At 34.9% G+C, this 21349-nt stretch overlaps 1 protein-coding gene across 2 annotated transcripts; it reads right to left on the minus strand.

Annotated features, from left to right (window-relative positions):
• Positions 1–1579: 1579 nt before the first annotated feature.
• LOC126604238 (probable trehalose-phosphate phosphatase J) lies at positions 1580–4486 on the minus strand. Of its 2 annotated transcripts, XM_050271397.1 has the most exons (11): positions 4383–4476; positions 4252–4349; positions 3841–4121; positions 3597–3737; positions 3389–3460; positions 3164–3256; positions 2860–3018; positions 2689–2766; positions 2449–2518; positions 2065–2228; positions 1580–1892 (listed from the first exon to the last, which is right to left on the minus strand). In XM_050271397.1, the coding sequence occupies exons 3-11, from the start codon at positions 4117–4119 to the stop codon at positions 1824–1826; spliced, it is 1125 nt and encodes a 374-aa protein (XP_050127354.1). In that variant the 5' UTR covers positions 4120–4121; positions 4252–4349; positions 4383–4476; the 3' UTR covers positions 1580–1823. The 2 variants fall into 2 exon arrangements, with proteins under 2 accessions (XP_050127354.1, XP_050127353.1); XM_050271396.1 differs by having other exon boundaries at positions 4252–4486.
• Between the last annotated feature and the right edge of the window lie 16863 nt (positions 4487–21349).

Genomic DNA, 21349 nt, shown 5'->3' on the forward strand with positions numbered 1-21349 from the left:
TAGCACATCTGAACCCAATCTGCCCCATTGCCATCCCTACTTGTAAGGGTTTGCTTAAGTTATTTATTTGAGCATATTCACTTCAAATCAATTTCTTGGTTATTTTTTCTTGAAGCAATAGTGTTTACTGAAATATCACTGTATGGCATCTTGTAAAAAAAAAAATATTAATATATAACACTTTGATTATAAAACAAAACAAAAAATACAAACAAACCAGAATATCTATCTAGCTAGTTAATGAATCTTTTTGACTCAGCAATGACATGTACATGCGATTAAAGGCAAAGAAGAATCTTGGGTCTTAGTTAATGAGGGCCCTCACACTACCTGAATCTCTTCAATGGTCCAATCACTAATATGGCGTTCGTGTGTAATCTTATCCTCAAATGATGGATACTTCATCGGGTAATTAAGGCTAAAATCTAATCCATGTCCCTTTAGAGACTTGCATGTTCTTTGCTGGTTTTCTTTTGCATGCAAGATATATCAGTGTTTATCCAGTGGGAATTAATATGCTTATTTATACTTGATGCAGAAATTAGCCCAAAAAGTGCATTAGTGCCAAAATGCCGACTTATGGAACATATATCATGTTATCTTTCATTTAATTTATTGTTTGCAGCATTTTTAGTGTTCTTCTAGCTTTCTTAAAGGACTTATGTCAATTATAATATCATGTTATATTTACATTTAATTATATTTTCAAATCGAACTCTAAACACTAAATCTCAAAGCAATTTACGTTTATATATAAAGGTAGATACAAGCACCAAAATCACAACCGAGACTGCAGTTTTCCCTATTTTGCATAGTCAATGGACCTCGAAAAAAATCTCAAAGCAATAAAGCACCTAATCTTTCTTACAAGTTACAAGTTAGGCGGCTTATTCTTGTGAGATTTAAATAACATTGCACGATTTAAATAATGTACACAATCAATACTTATTTATTTGTACGTTGTTTCTTGTTGTGCGGATCTAAAGTGTTGTCTTGCATGGGATATTGAGCATGTAAGGAGTTGAGTTACTCTTTTATTGTTAATTAACTTTAGGGTGGGACATTGATATTTTTTATGGCTTCATGGTATTTGAGCATGTTAGTTCATGAATGGAAACCGATTGATATATGTTAAGTATGTTTTTCGATTGAGTGTCACCACACATAACGGAACTTGTCACAAGATACCTTCCATGAATTTATGAATAGGTAAGCTACTTTCACTATTTCCACTTAACTTTGAAGTTAAATGTCAACTTCCTTCACGTAAGCTTCAATAGATAGCAAAAAAAAGTGTAATTTATGTGTGTTGTGTTGGGTTTTTTTTTTTTTTTTTTTTTTTTCTGGTTATATTGAAGGAAGTGACCAATATGTATCCTACTTGGACAATTACCTATATTATCTCACAACCTTAGGTAATAACTCTAAGGACTCTGCTAGTTTGTTAACAGAACGGCTGCTTAGTCGAATCACATAACATTAAAAGATCAAACAGATAATGAAAGATTTTTTTCGATAGGATTAGGCACGTCTTTATGATTTGTTTTGTCACAATAAAGAGAGATAAATTAACTTTGGATAGAGAGAGAAATAAGATAATTCCATTTACAAACTTGCCAGATTACATATATATATTCCTTGTACAGGATAGTCACAAAATGTACAAGGAATTGAAGCCAAGAAAAGTTACAATTCTTTTTCTTTTTCTTGAGCTTTTCCAAACTTAACCTCAAAAAAAAATTACATTATCTGACTAAATTAACCACCCCCTTGGACAATTCTTGGAAGGGTGCATTCGAATATATTTATATCTTCAAACTCTTTTACAGCATAGCATGGGATCGTACTGATTTTTGTTTCCACTCAACCAATCTCTGAAGAAAGTCCATAACCTTTGCAAAATAATTAACAAATAAAGTTAACTCTAAAGCCAAAATATATATGCTAAATTCATAAAAATAAGAATAACCCAAAAACATGAAGGAAAAAAAAAAAAAAAAAACAAACATACCAATGAAATCAAATGAAGATATACATAAGTACAACAATACAGTGGTCACTCACCTCAGCTGGTTCTTGTAAAGAATAAGTGGCGTTGGTTTCCTTGGGAATTTTTGAGACGAGAATGCCAAAACCTTGTCCTCTTTCTCTTAATACCTTGAATGCATCCTCATCCGTTCGATCATCTCCAATATATACAGGAAATACATCGGTGCATTTGGCATATCCTACATATTCAAAGATAATTGCTACCTCAATTAATTTGTCGATGAGAAGAGAAAAAGCATCGCACATGATTCTAATATTAATTTTTTAACAATATAACTGTTAGAAAATAAAATAATGAGAGGTGTAGTTTTCTTTTAGGACTGCAAATATTCCAACTACCGATGCAAAGTTGAGTAGTATAAAAAAATTTAGAATACAGTCCAATGCAAATATACTCACCGAGTGACTCTAGTAGAAATTCAAGAGCCTTCCCTTTGTCCCATTTGATGGTAGGACGGATTTCTAAGACCTGCATTAGACAAGTAGCAATATTCAAAGTAAGATACAAATCCCACTTACACCACATATATTACTAAATTGACCAACAAGAAAAAAAAAAGAAGTTAAATTAATAAACCAAAACGAAACTTCAAGATTCAATTGTCTGGATGGCAAGTAGATGTCACAACATAAACGTACCTTTCTTCCTTGGGTAAGTCTGAGCATTGGGTACTCCTTCAGAACTGACCTAACTTGCAACGACAGTTCGTTCCATTTCTGTAACGTCATGTGTTAAATATATTAATAAAGTGAATTGAAATAAATCAATATATATTTCTCATGAACCAGTTGTTATAATCAAGTGAATACCTTTTCATCAACACATCGAAAGTGCACAGAGAGACAGAACTTGTTGTTCTCCACTTGGGCTCCAGGAGTTGATTTGGTCTTGTCAACAAGCAATTTGTAAACCTCATCTATCATTGGAAGAAACTCACTTGCTGGTTGGCAAAGAATACCTTGACTACCCTAAAGAGTAATTAAAAATAAATAAAATATTTATAAAAAAAATTTGAATAAAAGATTGTAATAGTGATAATTGTTATCTTTTATTTCTTTTTAGTGGGAAGGAGATGAGGGTGACACTGATAATACAGTACAAGCACACACTCACTTTCATGTATTTGGAGCCTTTTGCTGGACCTTTAATGTCCATGCCATGGCTACCAGCATAGTACAGCTCTGCCAATCTTACAAATTTGTAGACCTACAGTTCACAATTTCCAGAAACAAAATATACAGTTAATCAAGTAAAACTGGAAGAAAAAAAATTATTTAAAAAATGCAGTAAAAGATATGTAAGTAGTGACTAAAAGGAGCTTGAAAATACATGTAATACCTTATCTCTGCATCTTCCACTCACTATGGCTGTGGGAAAAGATCTAGCAACTTTCTTCACTGTCTTTCTCATCTGTGTTTTTTACACAAAAGTTAAGAAACATGGACCGGATAGAAAACAAGAAAGAAAAGAAGGATAAGACTGAAAGATGATACATACACATATATATATATATATATATTATATATATGTATATATATACACTTACTGCATCAGACATGAAAGCTCGATCTGGGTCTTCAACTATGGGTGACAGTGTGCCGTCGTAGTCCAAAAACATGACTATTTGCTTCCCTTTTGAAGCATCGATAATCTGCTCAAACATGTCCAAGGCCGATGGGTGCTGACGCTGTTTTTGTATTTTACCAATATTACAAAATTAGAACCTAATATTTTCTATTAATTTGATCTTGACCTGGTAAAGAAGACAAATTTTGCAAAATGGAACTCACAATCCAATCTTCTTTCAGAAAAGATGAGGACTTTATATGGGTGGGAGAGGAAGCTCTCATTGAGTCCACCCAAGAGTTAATTCTTTCAGCTCCATTGAAACTGTCAAGGTTCTTCAAGTTCACGAACCTCCTTCGAGAAATGGAGATGTACCCTGGAGGTCCCACTGGAGGCTTTTCGGCCACCGCCGTGAAAATGGAAGAGTTGGCCACAGCCACCGATATCGCCATGTTCATGATTTCGGCATCGGGCTGGGAAACTACCACATTCTGCTTCGTCATATCTACTCAAACAACCCAAAAAACATGTGTCAGTTAGAAATGGTGAGGTGGTATTTGATGTCTAATATGATTACCAAATCAAAACTTAAAACGAACCCATTCAAAAAAATTAATGAATTCTTGAAGCAAGACCTTGAAAAAAAAGGATTTGAGGAGTGAGAATATAAAGATTTGGCGGTGTTGCCGAAGAACAGAGGAGAAGAAACAGAGTGCTTGCTTAATATAAAGAAAGAAAGCAAAGCCAGAGTTCTTCAGAGAGAGAGAGAAAGCAAAGCCAGAGTTCTTCAGAGAGAGAGAGAGAGAGAGAGAGAGAGAGAGAGAGTGCGCGCGTCTTCTGTCTGTGTAAGAGTGTATGTATGGATGTGAGAGAGACATAACCCTGAGTGGTATATTTATAGTTGCAGTAACCGGATGGTTCCAAACCAAGACCCATTGCCTCCAAAAAATACTCCTTATTCTGGGGCCCACATCCGAGGCGTGAGGACCCTAACCCAAAAGATGGTAGGACCAACAATCCGTTGATATCCCAATGTGTAGCCACCGCCACCACCACTTCACCACCCCACCAGCCGGTCCCCACCGTCTCCTCCACCCCTTCTCCATCTCTCTCTCTCTCTCTCTCTCTCTCTCTCTCTCTCTCTCTCTATAAGTGTATTTGCACCCGGGGGGGGCACGTATTACGTAGAATACTCCTGTTTTTCCAGTGGCGCCGTCTTCAGCCATCAACGTAACAGCCAGCTAATAGTTGAGACCACGTGGGCTGCTGCCACGTGTGCTAAACCATGGCAGTCTAGACGACCCATGGATTTGTAATTTGGTATTGTATTTGTTTGGAGCTGTTTTAACTTCCTTATAAGTTTCAATTTCCTTAAATGGACTTGAATTTTTGGGACATCATTGCACACTCGGCCCCTACAAAACCAGCTAAGCTAGAAACATTCCCGATTGGGTAAACGATCCCATTTGCATTGAAATGTATATATTAGGGTTTTGAACGCCCCTTGTAATGTGGAATCTCCAAGTAAAAACTAGCAACTCAGACCTACCTGGTTATGCAGTTGATGAAAACCACCACCGGTTCTGCTTTCCTTTCTTTCCAACTTGACTTAAAAGTTTGGGTCAACTCTACCTGACGCACTCTCTTTGCCCTTTTTTATTATTTTATTTTACATTACATGTTCTATATTGAATTCATGTAAACTACAGAAAAAGAGGTTCAAATTTGTAGGCAAAAACAGAGTACAATAAGAACAAGGTTTTTTATATTAACACCCTACAAAATGTTGAATGCATCATCTATATTAAAATTTAATATTAAATAACTTATTTACCCCACCATGCAAGGACAATTTTAACCTTATTAACCTAAGAACAAAGAAAGAGAATGAATATATAACAAACTTGGCTAGTCTATGTCTGCATTCTCTTATCATTTGGCTTTTTAATGAGTAGAATAATACTGGGAAAACAAAAAAAATTAAATCAAATTTGAAAACCAAATGATGTGATTGTTGATGATTAGATAATTACTTAAACGTTGATTAACGTGTTTATTTCTTATTGCTAACATATCATTTGATGTGTAAATTTAATTTAACATTTTTATCCCTCTAGCATCACATGACTAAATAAATATACTAAAAAACACCCACACCCTAAAAAAAACCTATACAACTGTACATGTTTTCTTTTGGAAGGAAAAATTAGGAAAAGGAAAGAGATATGATGGGATCAACTATTCCCCACATAATCAAATTCTTAATTTTTTAGGTATTTATAACACTACTACAAAATACAATTTGCGCATCGAAATAAGTTTGTTGCGCAAAGTACAATTTCGTTGCACAAAACTTTACGCGACGAAATTTTGGTCGAGCATGGTTCGTCTCTCAAAGCTCGTGAAGATAGGGTTTGCACGACAAAAATTAATCTTCGTCGCGCAAAGCTACTTTGCGCGATGAAGACTAATGTCACGCAAAGCTTTGCGCAACGAAGTTTTTGTTGTGCAAAGATTTTTGTTTTTTTATTTTTTTAATTAAAATAAATTAATTTAATATTTTGCGTGATGAAATATTTTGTCGCATAAGGTTTTTGACTTTTTTGTTTTATTATTTATCTTATATAAATTTAATTATATTAATTGTTTGCGCAACGAAATATTTGGTACTGCAAGGTTTTTTGAATTTTTACTTTTTGAATTTAATTTAATTGTATGATTTTATTTTTTTAATTACTTTAATTTAAATTGACATGTTCAAAATAAAATTACATATAAAAAATAGTAATCAAATTATCCAATATATATGTATGTATATATATATATATATATATATATATATATATATATATAATAACTAAAATGTACAAGTGGCAATCATTGAATGGTTAGAGCATGATAAGGAGAAATAAGGAGAGATGTATATGATTGCCAAATAAGCAAGTTAGTTAGAATTGTTTGGATATAACTAATGTGATCTGTTACATTTGGATTCATTCAATACAATTACTCTTTCATCTTCCACTCGTTTCTCTCTCTAGAGTTCTTAGTTTCTTGCTTCCTTTGTTCATCATCATTGTGATTTTCTTTGTACATCTGTGATTTCTCCTACATATTTGATTTGGTTATCATGATATCAAGCCTGCGATCTTCTGTGGGTGGCGATTAAGTCCTTTAGGTTATGTGTTTTGGCTGTTACTATTCTAGAAATTGGGGTTTTTTAGGCAAATTGGAATCTTCGTGTGAAGTTCTTTGAGTAATTGCTGATCTCAATGATTGGGTTCTTCGAGCGATTTCGGATCTCGGTGACTAGGTTCTTCATTGTTTTATGAAACTACAGTCAAATCAGAAGAAATTACAGGTTCTGTATTTGGGTTCTATGGTATATAATATTTTCTTGAAGATTTGCTAAGAAATCAATTGATACAATTGAGTTACTTGTCTTCTGGTGTTTTGATATGTTTGATGAGATAGTGTAGTTGGTAGATTTCCTTGTATGTTTGTGAAAGCCAATGCCAATACTTGTAGATTGATTGAATTACTTTACATTAAATGTTCTGAGAAGGCCAATGACATTTACTCTATGTAAAGAAAGAATCTAAAAGGCCAATGCCAGTGATTCAAGCAAGTTTATAGTTGTATAATTGGATAAAAGTTGATTGTTTTTCGAAGATTGTTCAAAGACTGTTTAAGGATTTGTCAAAGATTACTTCTTGGAATTGGTTAGATATGGCTTATTCTTCTATGAAAGTTAAGGGTTTGTTGGGAATATTAATCATTAAGTTGAATGATCACAATTACACTAAGAGGTCCTTTCAATTTAAGTCGGTCCTTAAAAGATACAAATTGTTTGATCATTTTGATGGGTCTACAAGTTGTCTATCTAAGTTTGTGGTGAGTGCTGAAACTGGGATTACCAAAGAAGTAACAGATGTTTTTCAAGAATGGGAGACTATAGATTTGGCTTTGTTAAGTTTGTTAATGGCTACACTATCAGATGATGCTATTGAACATATAATTGGGTTCAAGACTGCTGTTGAAGCATGGGCTAATCTTGAAGACAGATATGCATCTGTGTCTAAAACTGGTGTGAATCATTTGAAGACTGAGTTGCACACGATGCAAAAAGGTGGTGATTCAATGGATAAGTACCTGTTGAGAATCAAATCTATAAAGGATTAATTGATTGCTGCTGGAGAATATATATTTGATAAAGATGTTATGATTGCCGCTCTTGCTGGGTTACCAAAAGAATATGCCACAATAAGAAATGTGATTCTTGCAAAAGAGTCCACTATTACCAAGAAAGAATTTAGGGCACTGCTACTGGGAGCTAAAAGGGAAAATGATATTGTATTGAATTTTCTAACATAGGGTATTGCGACTTTAAATATGCATAATACTAGTGCTAGTGCAAGTTCTCACTATAGCAGTGGTGCATCTAGTTCTAATTCTTCTGCAAGTGATCTATCAAGTACTGGTGGTACTATTTGAGTCTGTTGCCACAACATGTGTCATTTGGTTCATAGTCTCAAATGGGACAACTAACATACTCTCCAGATCAAACTTCATATGGTCCGAGTATTGGTTTTTTGGGTCATATGGATCCATCATCTGATAACTTTAAATAGCAACAATGGCTAACAGAGATTCTACAATGGTGGGCAATCAAGGGGAAATGGCAATTACAGGTCTAGATAAAAAGGCAAGGGCTCTAACAACTACAAAACAACAGTGGTTAGAATGGTAATACTGAATCAAGAATTACATTGCATCCTAAGTGTCAGATTTATTAGTGGAGAGGGCATACTGCACCTACTTGTTTCTACAGAAACTCTCAAAATAATTCACCACATTTCATGATTGAGTGTCAAATTTGTGGGAAAATAGGCCATATTACACTTGAGTGCTATCACAGGGCTGATTACTTATATCAACCATCTGCACCACCTACTGCTCTTGCTTCTTTGAATCAAGGTCAACCTCATCCAATCCCACAGCCATCAAATTATGCTGCTCATTATTCTTATCAAGTTTTAGCACCTGCACCTCATGCAATTCTCCAGAATTTGCCTATGCCTAATCTGTCTTATCAAATGCAAGGCATGTCTGCGCAAGCTTCACCATCATACTCTAATCCTGCAACTTGGATTATGGACATATGAGCTTTTCATCACATGACTTCCGATCTTGCTAGTCTCTATCATGTCTCTCCATTTGAAGGTTTAGAGAAAATTAAGATTGCAATGGTCAAGGTTTGCCAATTCAAAATATTGGTTCCACAGTTGTCAAAACACCATATCATGCAATTATTTTGAAAAATATCCTAAATGTTCCATCTATTGCTGTCAATCTTATGTCTGTTAAATAATTATGCAAAGACAATAGGTGTTGGTTTATCTGTGATAACACATATTTCTTTGTGCAGGACAAGGTAACAAGGGAGATCTTGTACAAAGGAAGGAGTAGGCCTCAAGAACTGTTTCAGATTCTTGTGTCATCATGGAAGGAGCCAAGTGCATTCATTGGGTAGTTAGTAAAGTCTTCACTGTGGCATCAAAGGCTTGGACACCTTACAAATGAAGTGTTGGCAGTTATGTTAGCTAAGTCTAAAACTCCAGTAACTAATGATAATAAGCATGCAATGTGCACTGATTGTATTCATGGGAAAATTACTAGATAACCATTCTCTAATGATGGTTCTAGGTGTGTTTTACCATTTGATAGAATACACTCTGTTGTTTGGCGACCCTCTTCTGTAAAATCCATAGAGGGATATAGGTTCTATGTTGTTTTGTTGATGATTGTACAAGATACATGTGCATTTTCCCACTTTATAATAAATCTGAAGTGTTCTCAGTATTTGTCAAGTTCTATAAATATGTTGAAGTTCAATTTGGAACTCATATTAAATGTTTACAATCAGATGGAGGTGGTGAGTTTGTAAATAATGTGTTCAAAGAGTTTATGAAGTCAAAAGGAATAATTCATAGAGTGTATTGTCTTTACACTCCCAAACTAAACGGACTAGTTGAAAGGAGACATAGACATATAGTTGAAACAGCAATAACTTTGATGAATGTTGCTGGTTTATCTCAAGAGTTTTGGTTTCATTCATGTGCATATGCTGTGTATTTGATCAATAGGATGGCCTGTAAAGCATTACAAATGAACTTACCATTTTTTTGTCTATATGATAAACATCCATCTCTTCAAGATTTAAGGGTTTATGGATCTGCAGTCTATCCCTATTTGAGACACTATAATGAAAACAAGTTTCAGCCAAGAACCTCAGTTTGTGTGTTCTTAGGCTATGCTTCAGGATATAAAGGGGCTATCTGTTATAACTTGCAAACTAAGAAATTGCTTCTCTCTAGGCATGTTTTAAATGATGAGTCTATGTTCTTGGCTAAATATCAGTCTTCTGTAATACCAAGAAATGTAATGTACAGACTTCAATACATTCAGCTCTTATTATAGTTCAGTTAAGAGTTTTAGATGTACAAGAAATGAGAGGAAATGGAATAACTCACTCAGTTTCTGATGATACCTCCTTACTTAAAGCACCTAATATACCTTCTGCATCAAATGAAAGTTCACAAATTGCGACAAATACACAGGAATCTGAACCACAATCGTCACACTCACCCACTCCAGTACAAGATCAGCATCAACCCTTGTTGCATGTCTTTGATCCAGCTCAACTTCAGGTATAACTTCCTATCTCTATGAATGATTGTGAACAACCTTTACATCCTTCAACTAGGGATGTCTTGAGCACTCATTCCATGAACACCAGATTACAAACTAGAACCATTCAGAGGAAGGGTTACACTATTTCTCTGTGCTCTGATGGTTTTTCATTCATGGCTGAGATTATGGATTTTGAAGAAGCAAATAATTTCAAAGCAGCTGTCAGTAATTATAATTAGCAATAAGCAATGTAGGAAGAGTTTGAAGCTCTTAAAGGGCAAGGTACATGGACACTAGTGCCTCAACCTCCTAATAGGACAATCATTAGGAGTAAATGGGTTTACAAATTGAAAAAAAAAATCCAAATGGCAGCATAGCCAAGGAAAGATTAGTAGCACAAAGTTATACACAAGAACATGGGTTGGATTACTCTAAGACATTTAGCCCTGTGGTAAGGCATACTACAGTGAGATTTATACTTGCTTTAGCTACAAGTCACAAGTGGGAACTTCGTCAATTAGACATTAAGAATGCCTTTCTACATGAAGAATTGCAGGAGGAAATACATATGAAACAACCACTTGGTTTTCTGGATTCAAAGACTCTAGATTATGTATGTAAGCTTGTCAAATCTTTATATGGTCTCAAACAAGCTCCAAGAGCTTGGAATTCAAAATTAACAGGTGTGCTACCATCTCTGGGTTTCAAAGTGTCTCAAGTTGATACAAGTCTATTTGTTAAAACAGATGGCAAGGATATAGTCATTCTATTATTGTATGTAGATGATATAATCCTCACAGGTTCCAATATCTCTAAAGTTCATATTGTGGTGATTGATCTCAGTGAAATTTTTTATTTGAAAGACATGGGGAAATTGACAGATTTTTTGGGCTTACAAATTCAATACAAAGATAATGGTGATGTGTTTATCAGTCAAGCCAAATATGCAAAGGAACTCATTAAAAAGGCTGGAATGGAGAGTTGTAAACCAGCCCCAACTCCCTCAAAAGCACATACATAATTATTACTATATGAGGGTCAACCTTTAGCTGATCCAAGTTTTTACAGAAGCATAGTTGGTGTACTACAGTATTTGACATTCACTAGGCCTAATATAGCCTATTCTGTGAATGTTGTATGTCAATACATGACCAATCCAACTTATGCACACATGTTCTTGGTCAAAAGGATACTTAGGTATCTCCAAGGAACTATACAATGTGGTCTCACATATTTTGTAGACTCTGATACACAAATTTCAGCCTATTCTGATGCAGATTAGGTTGCAGACATCAATACAAGAAGGTCAATCACATGATATGTTGTCTTTCTTAGTCTCAATCCTATATCTTGGACGTCTAAGAAACAGTCATCAGTTTCAAAAAGCTCCATAGAGGCTGAATATAAAGCATTAGCAAATTGTGCTGCAGATATGTGTTGGATAAGGTCACTTATGAAAGATTTACATGAGTATTTAGTTGGTCCTCCAACATTATATTGTGATAATCTATTTACATTGGCATTTAGCACCAATCCAGTGTTTCACTCCATAATCAAACACCTTGATGTCGATTATCATTTCATTCGAGAGCAAGTACAATGCAAGGATATCAATGTTCAATATATTTTAACAGACAACCAGGTTGCTGATGTGCTAACTAAAGGATTACACAATCCAACATTTGTAAAGCATTGTATCAATCTCAGTCTTGGACATCCTAGCTAAGATTGAGGGGGGTAATAACTGAAATGTACAAGTGGCAATCATTGAATGGTTAAAGCATGATAAAGAGAAATAAGGAGAGATGTATAGGATTGCCACATAAGCAAGTTAGTTAGAATTGTTAGGATATAATTGATGTGATATGTTACATTTGGATTCATTCAATACAATTACTCTTTCATCTTCCACTCGTTTCTCTCTCTAGAGTTCTTAGTTTCTTGCTTCCTTTGTACATCATCAATGTGATTTTCTTCGTACATCTGTGATTTCTCCTACACATTTGATTTGGTTATCAATATATATATATATATATATAATATTCAAACTGTACACATAAATTAACAAAGTACAATAATAAAATCCTAATACAAGTGTATTGTGGTGGTAGTGGTGGGGTATATGGTTTGATAGCATCCTAATCCTCAACTTTAGCCGTCAAAGTCACGACGATTCCCTACAAAAAAAAAAAAAAAAACAAATATGGTCAAATAACATAAAATCATACCAAAAAATTGGCATAATCTCCCCTAAAATTGGTATACCCCAAATCCGACCCTAAACTCCACTCCTCACCAAACTCAAAACTAACTCCAAAATCACTTATTAATGAAAACAATTAAAATTTGGGATAATATACCTTTTGGCAAGATTGAGAGTGAGTGAGAATGAGTGGGAGGAGTGAGTGTGAGAGAATTAGAGGAGATAGTGAGAGAGAGATTAGAGAGTGAGTGAGAGTGAGAGATAATGAAGAGAGAGAAGGGAGATTAAGTGAGAGGAGTGAGTGTGAGAGATAGGGTTGGATTTGGGGAGAGGGAAAGAGAGAGGAGAAGTAAGAGTAGAGAAAGACATTGAGAAAATGGTGGAGGAGTTATTTTAGTTTTAAAAACTGTATCACTTTGCTCAATGAAGGATACGAGTTTGCACGATGAAATATTAGTCGCGCAAAGTCTTAAAAAAATTTTAAAAAAAAATTTCCCACGTCCCATTTTTGGTGCCTGCCTAAATTTTTAGAGTTTTGAGTGATGAAGTGCTGGTCGTGCAAAGTTTTGCACGAAGAAGTGTTCATCGCGCAAAGTCTAAACAAAATTTCCCACGTCCCATTTTTGGTGCCCGCCCAAATTTTTAGAGGTTTGCACAACGAAGTGTTGGTCGCACAAAGTTTTGCGCGACAAAAAATTGGTCGCACAAAGTCTAAAAAAAATTTTCCACGTCCTATTTTTGTTTCCCGCCCAAATTTTTAGAGTTTTGAGTGATGAAGTGCTAGTCGTGCAAAGTTTTGCACGAAGAAGTATTGGTCGCGCAAAGTCTAAAAAAAATTTCCCACGTCCTATTTTTGGTGCCCGCCCAAATTTTTAGAGGTTTGCACAACGAAGTGTTGGGCGCACAAAGTTTTGCACGATGAAAAATTGGTCGCACAAAGTCTAAAAAAAATTTCCCGCGTCCCGTTTTTGTTGCCCACCCAAATTTTTAGAGTTTTGAGTGATGAAGTGCTGGTCGTGCAAAGTTTTGCATGAAGAAGTGTTGGTCGCGCAAAGTCTAAAAAAAATTTCCCACGTCCTGTTTTTGGTGCCCGCCCAAATTTTTAGAGGTTTGTACAACGAAGTGTTGGTCGCACAAAGTTTTGCACGATGAAAAATTGGTCGCACAAAGTCTAAAAAAAATTTCCCGCGTCCCGTTTTTGTTGCCCGCCCAAATTTTTAGAGGTTTGCACAACGAAGTGTTGGTCGCACAAAGTTTTGCGTGATGAAAAATTGGTCGCACAAAGTCTAAAAAAAAATTCCCGCGTCCTATTTTGATGCCCGCCCAAATTTTTAGAGTTTTGCCCACGAAATATTGGTTTTTCAAGAAAAATTTATAAAAATAATGTGGAAATAATAAAAAAGAAAATAATTTTATTTTACAATTTAAGATATAAATAAGGTTTAGGCGACCAAATGTGTATTTTTCAAGCAACGAAAAAAAAAAATTAAAAAATAATTTAGTTGAACAATATAAAATATTAAAATAAATAAAAAAGAAGTAAATAAGGGTTATGCGACGAAATATTGATATTCATCGCGCAAAGTTTTAAAAAATAATAAAAACTTATGAAAACAACTATATTTTAAAATTTATAATATAAAATTAAATAAAACCAAAAATAAATTGGTTTGTGCAACGAATGTATACATTATGACATCGCACTATTGATTTTTGCGCAACGACCCCATTGTGGCTTTGCAACAAGTTATATTTCTTTAAAAAAAATTATTATAAAATTTGCTGAAAATATGACTTTGCACCCTTTAAATTCAATTTTTTTTTTTTTTTACATAAAACCCACAATAATATATTTTTATAACAAAAACCCCATCCACACTACAATAATAAATTTAAAGCTACTTAAAAAACTTTTCGACAGTTATAAACGAAAAATTACGATTTAACGGTTATTTTAACTCCGATTTTGATTATTTTTTACAGCTACACTACTTGACCCTATATGAATACAATGAATGAATTTGATCTTCAATTTAAAATACTTACACTAATAAATACCACAAATCTTATGTTGTACTTGATGAAAGTATAAATAAATTCTATGTGTTAGTGATTCTTGTTTTGATGGATTACGCATTCTACGAAACTAGTTTCAACAATCCAACCGTCAAACTTGTTTGTATATACTTCGAGATTGCATAGGCCAAAAATCGTAAAAAATGAACATTCAGAGATCAAGTAACGGAACAAAACTTTTTGATAGTTATAAACGAAAAATCACGATTTAACGATTATTTTAACTCTGCTTTTGATGATTTTTACAGCTATACTCCTTGACCCTATATGAATACAATGACTGAATTCGATCTTCAATTTACAATATTTACACTAGTGGATACCACAAAATCTTATATTATACTTAATGAAAGTATAAATAAACTCATGTTAGTGAATCTATTGTTTTGATGGGATACACATTCTACGAAACTAGTTTCAACGATCCAACCGTCAAACTTGTTTGTATATACTTTGAGATCGCATACGCCAAAAATTGCAAAAAACAAACATTCAAGGATCAAGTACCGGGACAAAACCTTTCAATGGTTATAAATGAAAAATCACGATTTAACGGTTATTTTACCTCCGATTTTGATGATTTTTTTACAGGTACACTCCTTGACCCTATATGAATACAATGAACTAATTCAATCGTTAATTAAAAATATATCTTTCTAACAAAAATCCGTTCTGAACTACAATAATATATTTTTCTAACAAAAACCCGACCCCAACTACAATAATAAATTTAAAGCTACTTAATAAATATATATACCGTTCAATTTCTTAAGTGCAATACGTACAAAATAAAAAGCAAAAATAAATTGGTTTAGGCGACGAAATATTTGGATTACGTCGTGCAAAGATTTAAAAAATTATTTTATTTTATTTTATTTATTTTTGTAAAGAGTGTGCGCGATGAAGTTAAAGTTTCGTCGCGCAAAGTAACTTTGCGCGACAATGTGTATTTCGTTGAGCAAGACTTTGCGCGATGAAGTTTAGAGTTTCATCGCGCAAAGTCACTTTACGCGACGATGTGTGTTTCGTCACGCAAGGGTTTTTTGTTTTACTAGTGTAAGGAGACATAATGTTTATTGAAACACTTATAACTCTTTCCAGTTAATCAAACCAACCATGAAATACCCTAAGTGCCTAACCCACTATTGAAACCCATGTGCTGGGTAGGAGTAGGACAACTCTGCTAATGCCATGGATATCAAATTTCTCAAAACCTTCACCCCCTTTCACCCGAAATCTCTTAAACACAACTTCATCGAATGCAAAATTTAGATGCATTCGATTCGACCTCTTCAATTTTCAATACACTTATTCATCCATATATATTTTCCCTTATCCAACTAGCAAAGGTACGTCAATAATACTTTTCATCTTATTAGTTATACTCCTAAAAGCTGTAACATTTCAAGAGTTTACAAATGTTACTAGCTTTAATTTCTGACAGCAAAACTGGACGAAGAGAAACCAACCTATATGCAGAATATACAAATAAAGATAATGCTTGTGTTCCTCCCATGAGAGAATTTACTTTTCCTTTTACTTACGATTAGCGTCTCTTTACTGTACGAATATCATAAATGTAACCATCCATTCTATTATCATCTATAGACCGTATTTGTAAAAAATTATTCAATTTGTAGACCTTTTAATCATTCATATTGTTAGATTAGAATCCTTAAATGAGAGTGTCATCAAACCTTATATATATTGTAATTTTACACACAGTTAATTCAAGGAGTCATTATAAATATATGCGTATACAAATACACAGTTCATCCTGTGATGCTACTTCTTACCAAAATTGTCGACTGGCTTGACATGCATGAATGTCTAAATGATCTCCAGATTGATTTTTTGCAGGTATGATCTTTGGACGACATTAATTGAAAATAGAAAACTATAGACTTATTGTTGCAAGTTGTATATTTTTTTCGTTCTCTTGCAAAGAACTCTTGTAATTCCTATATAATACCTCCATTTGGAGAATAATGAAACATACCAAAATTTCTCCATATTCAGTTTAACTTGGTATCAGATTAGTTCACTCGTGATTGTTGGAGTGAGTTGACCTTTGTATGTAATTAGGGGGATTTAGTTCCCCGTTTTAATCCATTTAATTAGGGTATAATTAGGATAAATATTATTGCATATCCTTAATTACCTTTTGAATGAAGCTTGTAATGTATATAGTTGTCTCCTTGGCGAGAAGAATAATATTAGAAAATTAAACTCCCAAAATAAGCCCAAATTAGCATGGTATCAGAGCAAAGATCGTAAGGTTTATGCTCGGCTTGTTCCCTTCCGAAAAAAAAAAGAAAAGAAAAACCGACCCTCTCGTGGAGAACTTGCCACCTCTCCATGGTGAAATCACCAATCCCACCTGAAACGATGTTATACATACTACTACTACTACCCTAAGCACTATCAATAAAGACCCTACCATGAACCCGACTCTACCACAAGTTGTCACACAAATTGTCCATCACGATTCATCTACAACATCAATTGGCATCAAGCTTAATGGTGCCAATTATGGAGTTTGGTGTCAAATTGTTGAGATATTTGTTACTGGCAAAATAAGTTGGGATACTTGTTCGGAAGTAATCCTCAACCTCCTACCGATGATCCAGACTTCGCCAAATGGCACCCAAGGCTGCAATGCTAAGCCACCGCCTCGAGCCCAACGCAAGGCTTTCTTTTTGCTACCAAGATGCCCTAACATCCTAGGACCGACCTAAGGCCTTATCAGACCGAACCTCCAGTTCTTGCAGGTGGCTACACCTACCGTGGTAGTGAGAAAACATGGTCGTGACCAATGTTTTCAATCGCATGGCTATCCTGAATGGTGGGAACCCTTAAAGCTTCAAGACAATAGGAACGAGACGAGCAAGCCAAGCAAGGACAAGCCAATCTCGCAACTTCAATGTCTGATTTATCTTTAATTTATGATCCTCTTGATGTCTTGAGTTCCACCGAACTATATCAGAAGTCCTCAAGTAATTGTGGTTATGCTTTACATGTGAATAGTGATAATACTCAATGCAGTTTGATCATTGATTCCGGTGCTACATACCATATGACTTACGACCTTTTTGATCAAGTATGTGACACCATCCCACTACGACGTAATATCACCAATGTCAATTGTGTAACCTCTCTTGTTACTGGTGCAGGCACTATGCATCTTACTTCGACTCTCTCTTTTACCTAATACATTACTTCTACCTTCACTAATGGATAAATTGATGTCTCCTGGTCAAGTTACTGAACAGTTGAATTGTTGTGTACTAATGTATTAGGAGTTTTGTCTTATCCAAGATATTCTAACGAAGGAGACCATTGGTTGTGGTACTAAGATGAGGATCTCTATTTTGTGGAATGTGTTAGTGCAGGCCATGTTAATCTTGCACAAGGGACCGTGGATAACAAAGTGGCGTTAGATATGCTTATGGCATCATCGTTTAGGTCATCCGTCTTTCAGTTATTTACAATATATATTGTCAGACTTATTTGTTGGACGTTTTACTTCTGATTTTAAATGTGACACTTGCATTCTTGCTAAGAGTCACCGTGTTTCTTATTCATTGAGTTATAATAAAAGTGTTATTCCTTTTGGAGTAATACATTCGGATGCTTGGGGACCATCTTCTATTACTACTTTGTCTGAAATTCGATGGTTTACGATTTTTGTGGATGATTGCATGTGGATGACATGGCTATATCTTCTTAAGAATAAAAATGATGTGTTTTTGGCTTTTAAAACATTTCACACCGGTTCAAACTCAATTTTTGGCCATAATACGAATTTTGTGTTCTGATAATGGTGGAGAGTATGTTCATCATGATTTCACCCATTACTTGACTAATCATGGTATACTCCATGAAACAATTTGTCCTAAGATTCCCCAATAAAATAGGGGTGGCTGAGTGAAAAAAATTGACATCTCTTAGTAACTATCCAGTCTTTATTAATTGGTACGAATGTTCCTCGTTCCTCTTGGGATGCGACCATTCAAACTGTTACATATCTTACTAATTGAATGCCATCAAAATTCTTGGATTTTTGACCACCCTTACAAGCCCTTGCTCACTTTGAGCATTTGCCATCAGTTTTAGTGCTTCCACCTTGGGTGTTTGGGTGTGTTGCATTTGTCCATCTAAAAAAAGAATAAATGGATGAAATTTGATCATTTTGCTCTCCGTTGTATTTTTATGGGGTGCGAAGTGCATTAGAAAGGGTATCGTTGCTGCCCTCCTCATTCTCGATGGATGTATGTTACCATGGACATCACTTTTTCAGAACAAGCTTTGCAAGGTTGTCATTAGATATAGCAATATGTTTGCTCAATAATTGATGCTTATTAGAGTTGGTAAGGATCTTATGCACATCAGTGGATCCTAGATGACCTAGACGGTTATGCCAAAGCATATAAATTTTTGGATCAATGAACTTTTGATTTACGACATTATGTTCTTTAATAGTCTTTAAGTATTTATAATACCATCCACTCGATAAACCACGCAACTTCTCCAATGTATGCTTCTGGGTATCATTAGAGGTAATGCATAAATATTCCGCATTATGTGTATTTTTTTCGTTTCAATGTGGTATCCATTCAAACATATATATTTAAAGCTCAACAAACTTCTTGTAGATCGAATAGTGTATAATGCATTTTGTATGGATAATATTGTTCCTTTTGGTAACATGACCTCGCTTTTTTCTAAGTCTTTAATTACGTTTGGTTGGCCACCTCTTGTTGGTATTTTGCTTTTATAACCATCAGACTTAAGAAATATTTCCAATCTCAAGTATCCTATGTGTGGTTTCACAATCTGCGAGACAAATATGTTGGAAATGTGCCCTAAAGCCAATCATATGATGATACTTTACGGACATTTCACATGTTAAACTAATCTAGTTTAATATAAAGGGCAAAGATTATTGTTTGAGCCGTCTCATATAAATGTTATATGCTTAAACGATAAAGTCCAAGGAATATGTGATTGGGAGAATGTAATCTAATGAAGTTAGATTCATGAGACCATTCTTTCGTAGACACATCCTAAATGTTCCTGATCATAGGATTGCCAATTGGGCATTGACAGTCCATCAAGATCGGTACGTGCTATGTCTTCTCTCAGGGAGAGTGACTAGTCTCGAGTCATTGGTGTGTGTGACATCAAGACAAGTACGTAGGTGCTCAATAGAGAATGAGTTCACTGAACGTGATCGACGAAGAGTTCTCATACTCATGTCACATGAGAACTCATGGTTGGGATAATGCAAAGTAGTCCTTTGACCTGAGGCATCATAGTTGTCTTGTGGTTAAGTCCTTGATCTTTGATTATGTCAAAGTCACTCCATCAGGAGGGTGTCCACGACATCGTTGGGGTTAAGCCACTTAGCCATGGAGGCAAGTGAATGCGCAACAAGGGATCTCTAACCTTCAAACTGTTTGAGGGAGAATACTCTATGATATGATTTAGAATCTCTGGCCAGAGTATGAATGAGATTTAGAAAAGTCGTTCTAAATCACATTCAAGGAAATCATATAAGCACACGAATCACATTGGATAGTAGACATGAACATATAAACTATCAAACCAAACAATGTGGTCAAGAGTATTAGATTAGAGAAAGACCGTATTGCATTTGTAATCCCAAACTGAATAGGTTCTCTGACCTCTTCTGATTAGCTTGGGTAACCATGATATGCTGCTAGGTGTCATTCATGGTTTGTGGAAGCCCTAAACGTGTGTAATCACTAAAGGGAGAATTGAAAGTAAGTTTCAAATTCACAATCGATGTAAAAATGGTTTTAATCGCCCACTGCCTCGCTAAAAGGAACCTAATGGATCGCACACCATAAGAGGTGGAGATTGGAGATTAAACGGAGATGAGTAAGAATGATTAAATGGTTTAATCATTTATTTATGGCAAGGATTAATTAATATGTTAATTAATCAAACGAATAAGTTCGTTAAAGACCTCGGGGATAGTTTTGGACCTTAAGGCCCAATGGGCTTCGAACGTCAAGTCCATTGACTTAAGTTGTATGACAACTTAATGAATAATGATTCACAAAGGCCTAATTAGCCCAAAATACCCTAGGGCCGGCCATGATGCTAAGGGTAGTGAACTTGGACTTATTTACAAGTTTGCCACTCAAATGAATAAAGGTATAAATATGACTTTATAGCCTAAAATTCATGAGGGTTATGTTTTGGGGAAAATTGGAGAGAACATGTCTCTCCATTTCTCTCTAAAGAGGCCGGCCACCTTGGGGGGTACATCTAGCAATCCTACTACTCCAAGGTCACTCATATCTTCTCCAATCTCTCCTTGGTGAAGAGACTTAGAGGTTCCCTATTTTGGGAACTTGGAGAAACCTATTCATCCATCCAAATCCATAGATTTAAGATGCAAGGAATGAAGGCCCTCTCTTTGGGTGATTAGCCTTTGCTTATGCAAAGAGGAATCTACAAAGGTATAAATTTCAACTCACTTTGTTTTGAGTTGAGTTTTGGTTCACCAATCTACTAGGCTTTGAATTTCTTGGTTAATGTTTTGTTTTTAAGTGCATGCTAGCATGATTCCGCCTTTAATTGTTAATTGCATGCTATATGATGTTGCTTAAATGAACATGTTTTCACAAAATCTTCCTTCAAAATACCTTTGCCACTGTTCTTGTTTTGAGAACATGCATAGTTTTTATCCATACTTTATGAGTAAGACAATGAGAGTTAAAAACATTTTA

This window comes from Malus sylvestris, chromosome 15, assembly GCF_916048215.2.
Source record: "Malus sylvestris chromosome 15, drMalSylv7.2, whole genome shotgun sequence".
NCBI classification, from domain to species: Eukaryota; Viridiplantae; Streptophyta; class Magnoliopsida; order Rosales; family Rosaceae; genus Malus; species Malus sylvestris.

What these genes read in the sequence shown, in the direction of transcription:
- LOC126604238 (XM_050271396.1), bottom strand. Translation starts at nt 4,119, where the DNA reads ATGACGAAGCAGAATGTGGTAGTTTCCCAGCCCGATGCCGAAATCATG. An exon ending in TTCGATGTGTTGATGAAAAG is followed by an intron (nt 2,767 to 2,859) that starts GTATTCACTTGA and finishes ATGACGTTACAG; the next exon opens with AAATGGAACGAACTGTCGTT. An exon ending in ATTTCTACTAGAGTCACTCG is followed by an intron (nt 2,229 to 2,448) that starts GTGAGTATATTT and finishes TTGAATATGTAG; the next exon opens with GATATGCCAAATGCACCGAT.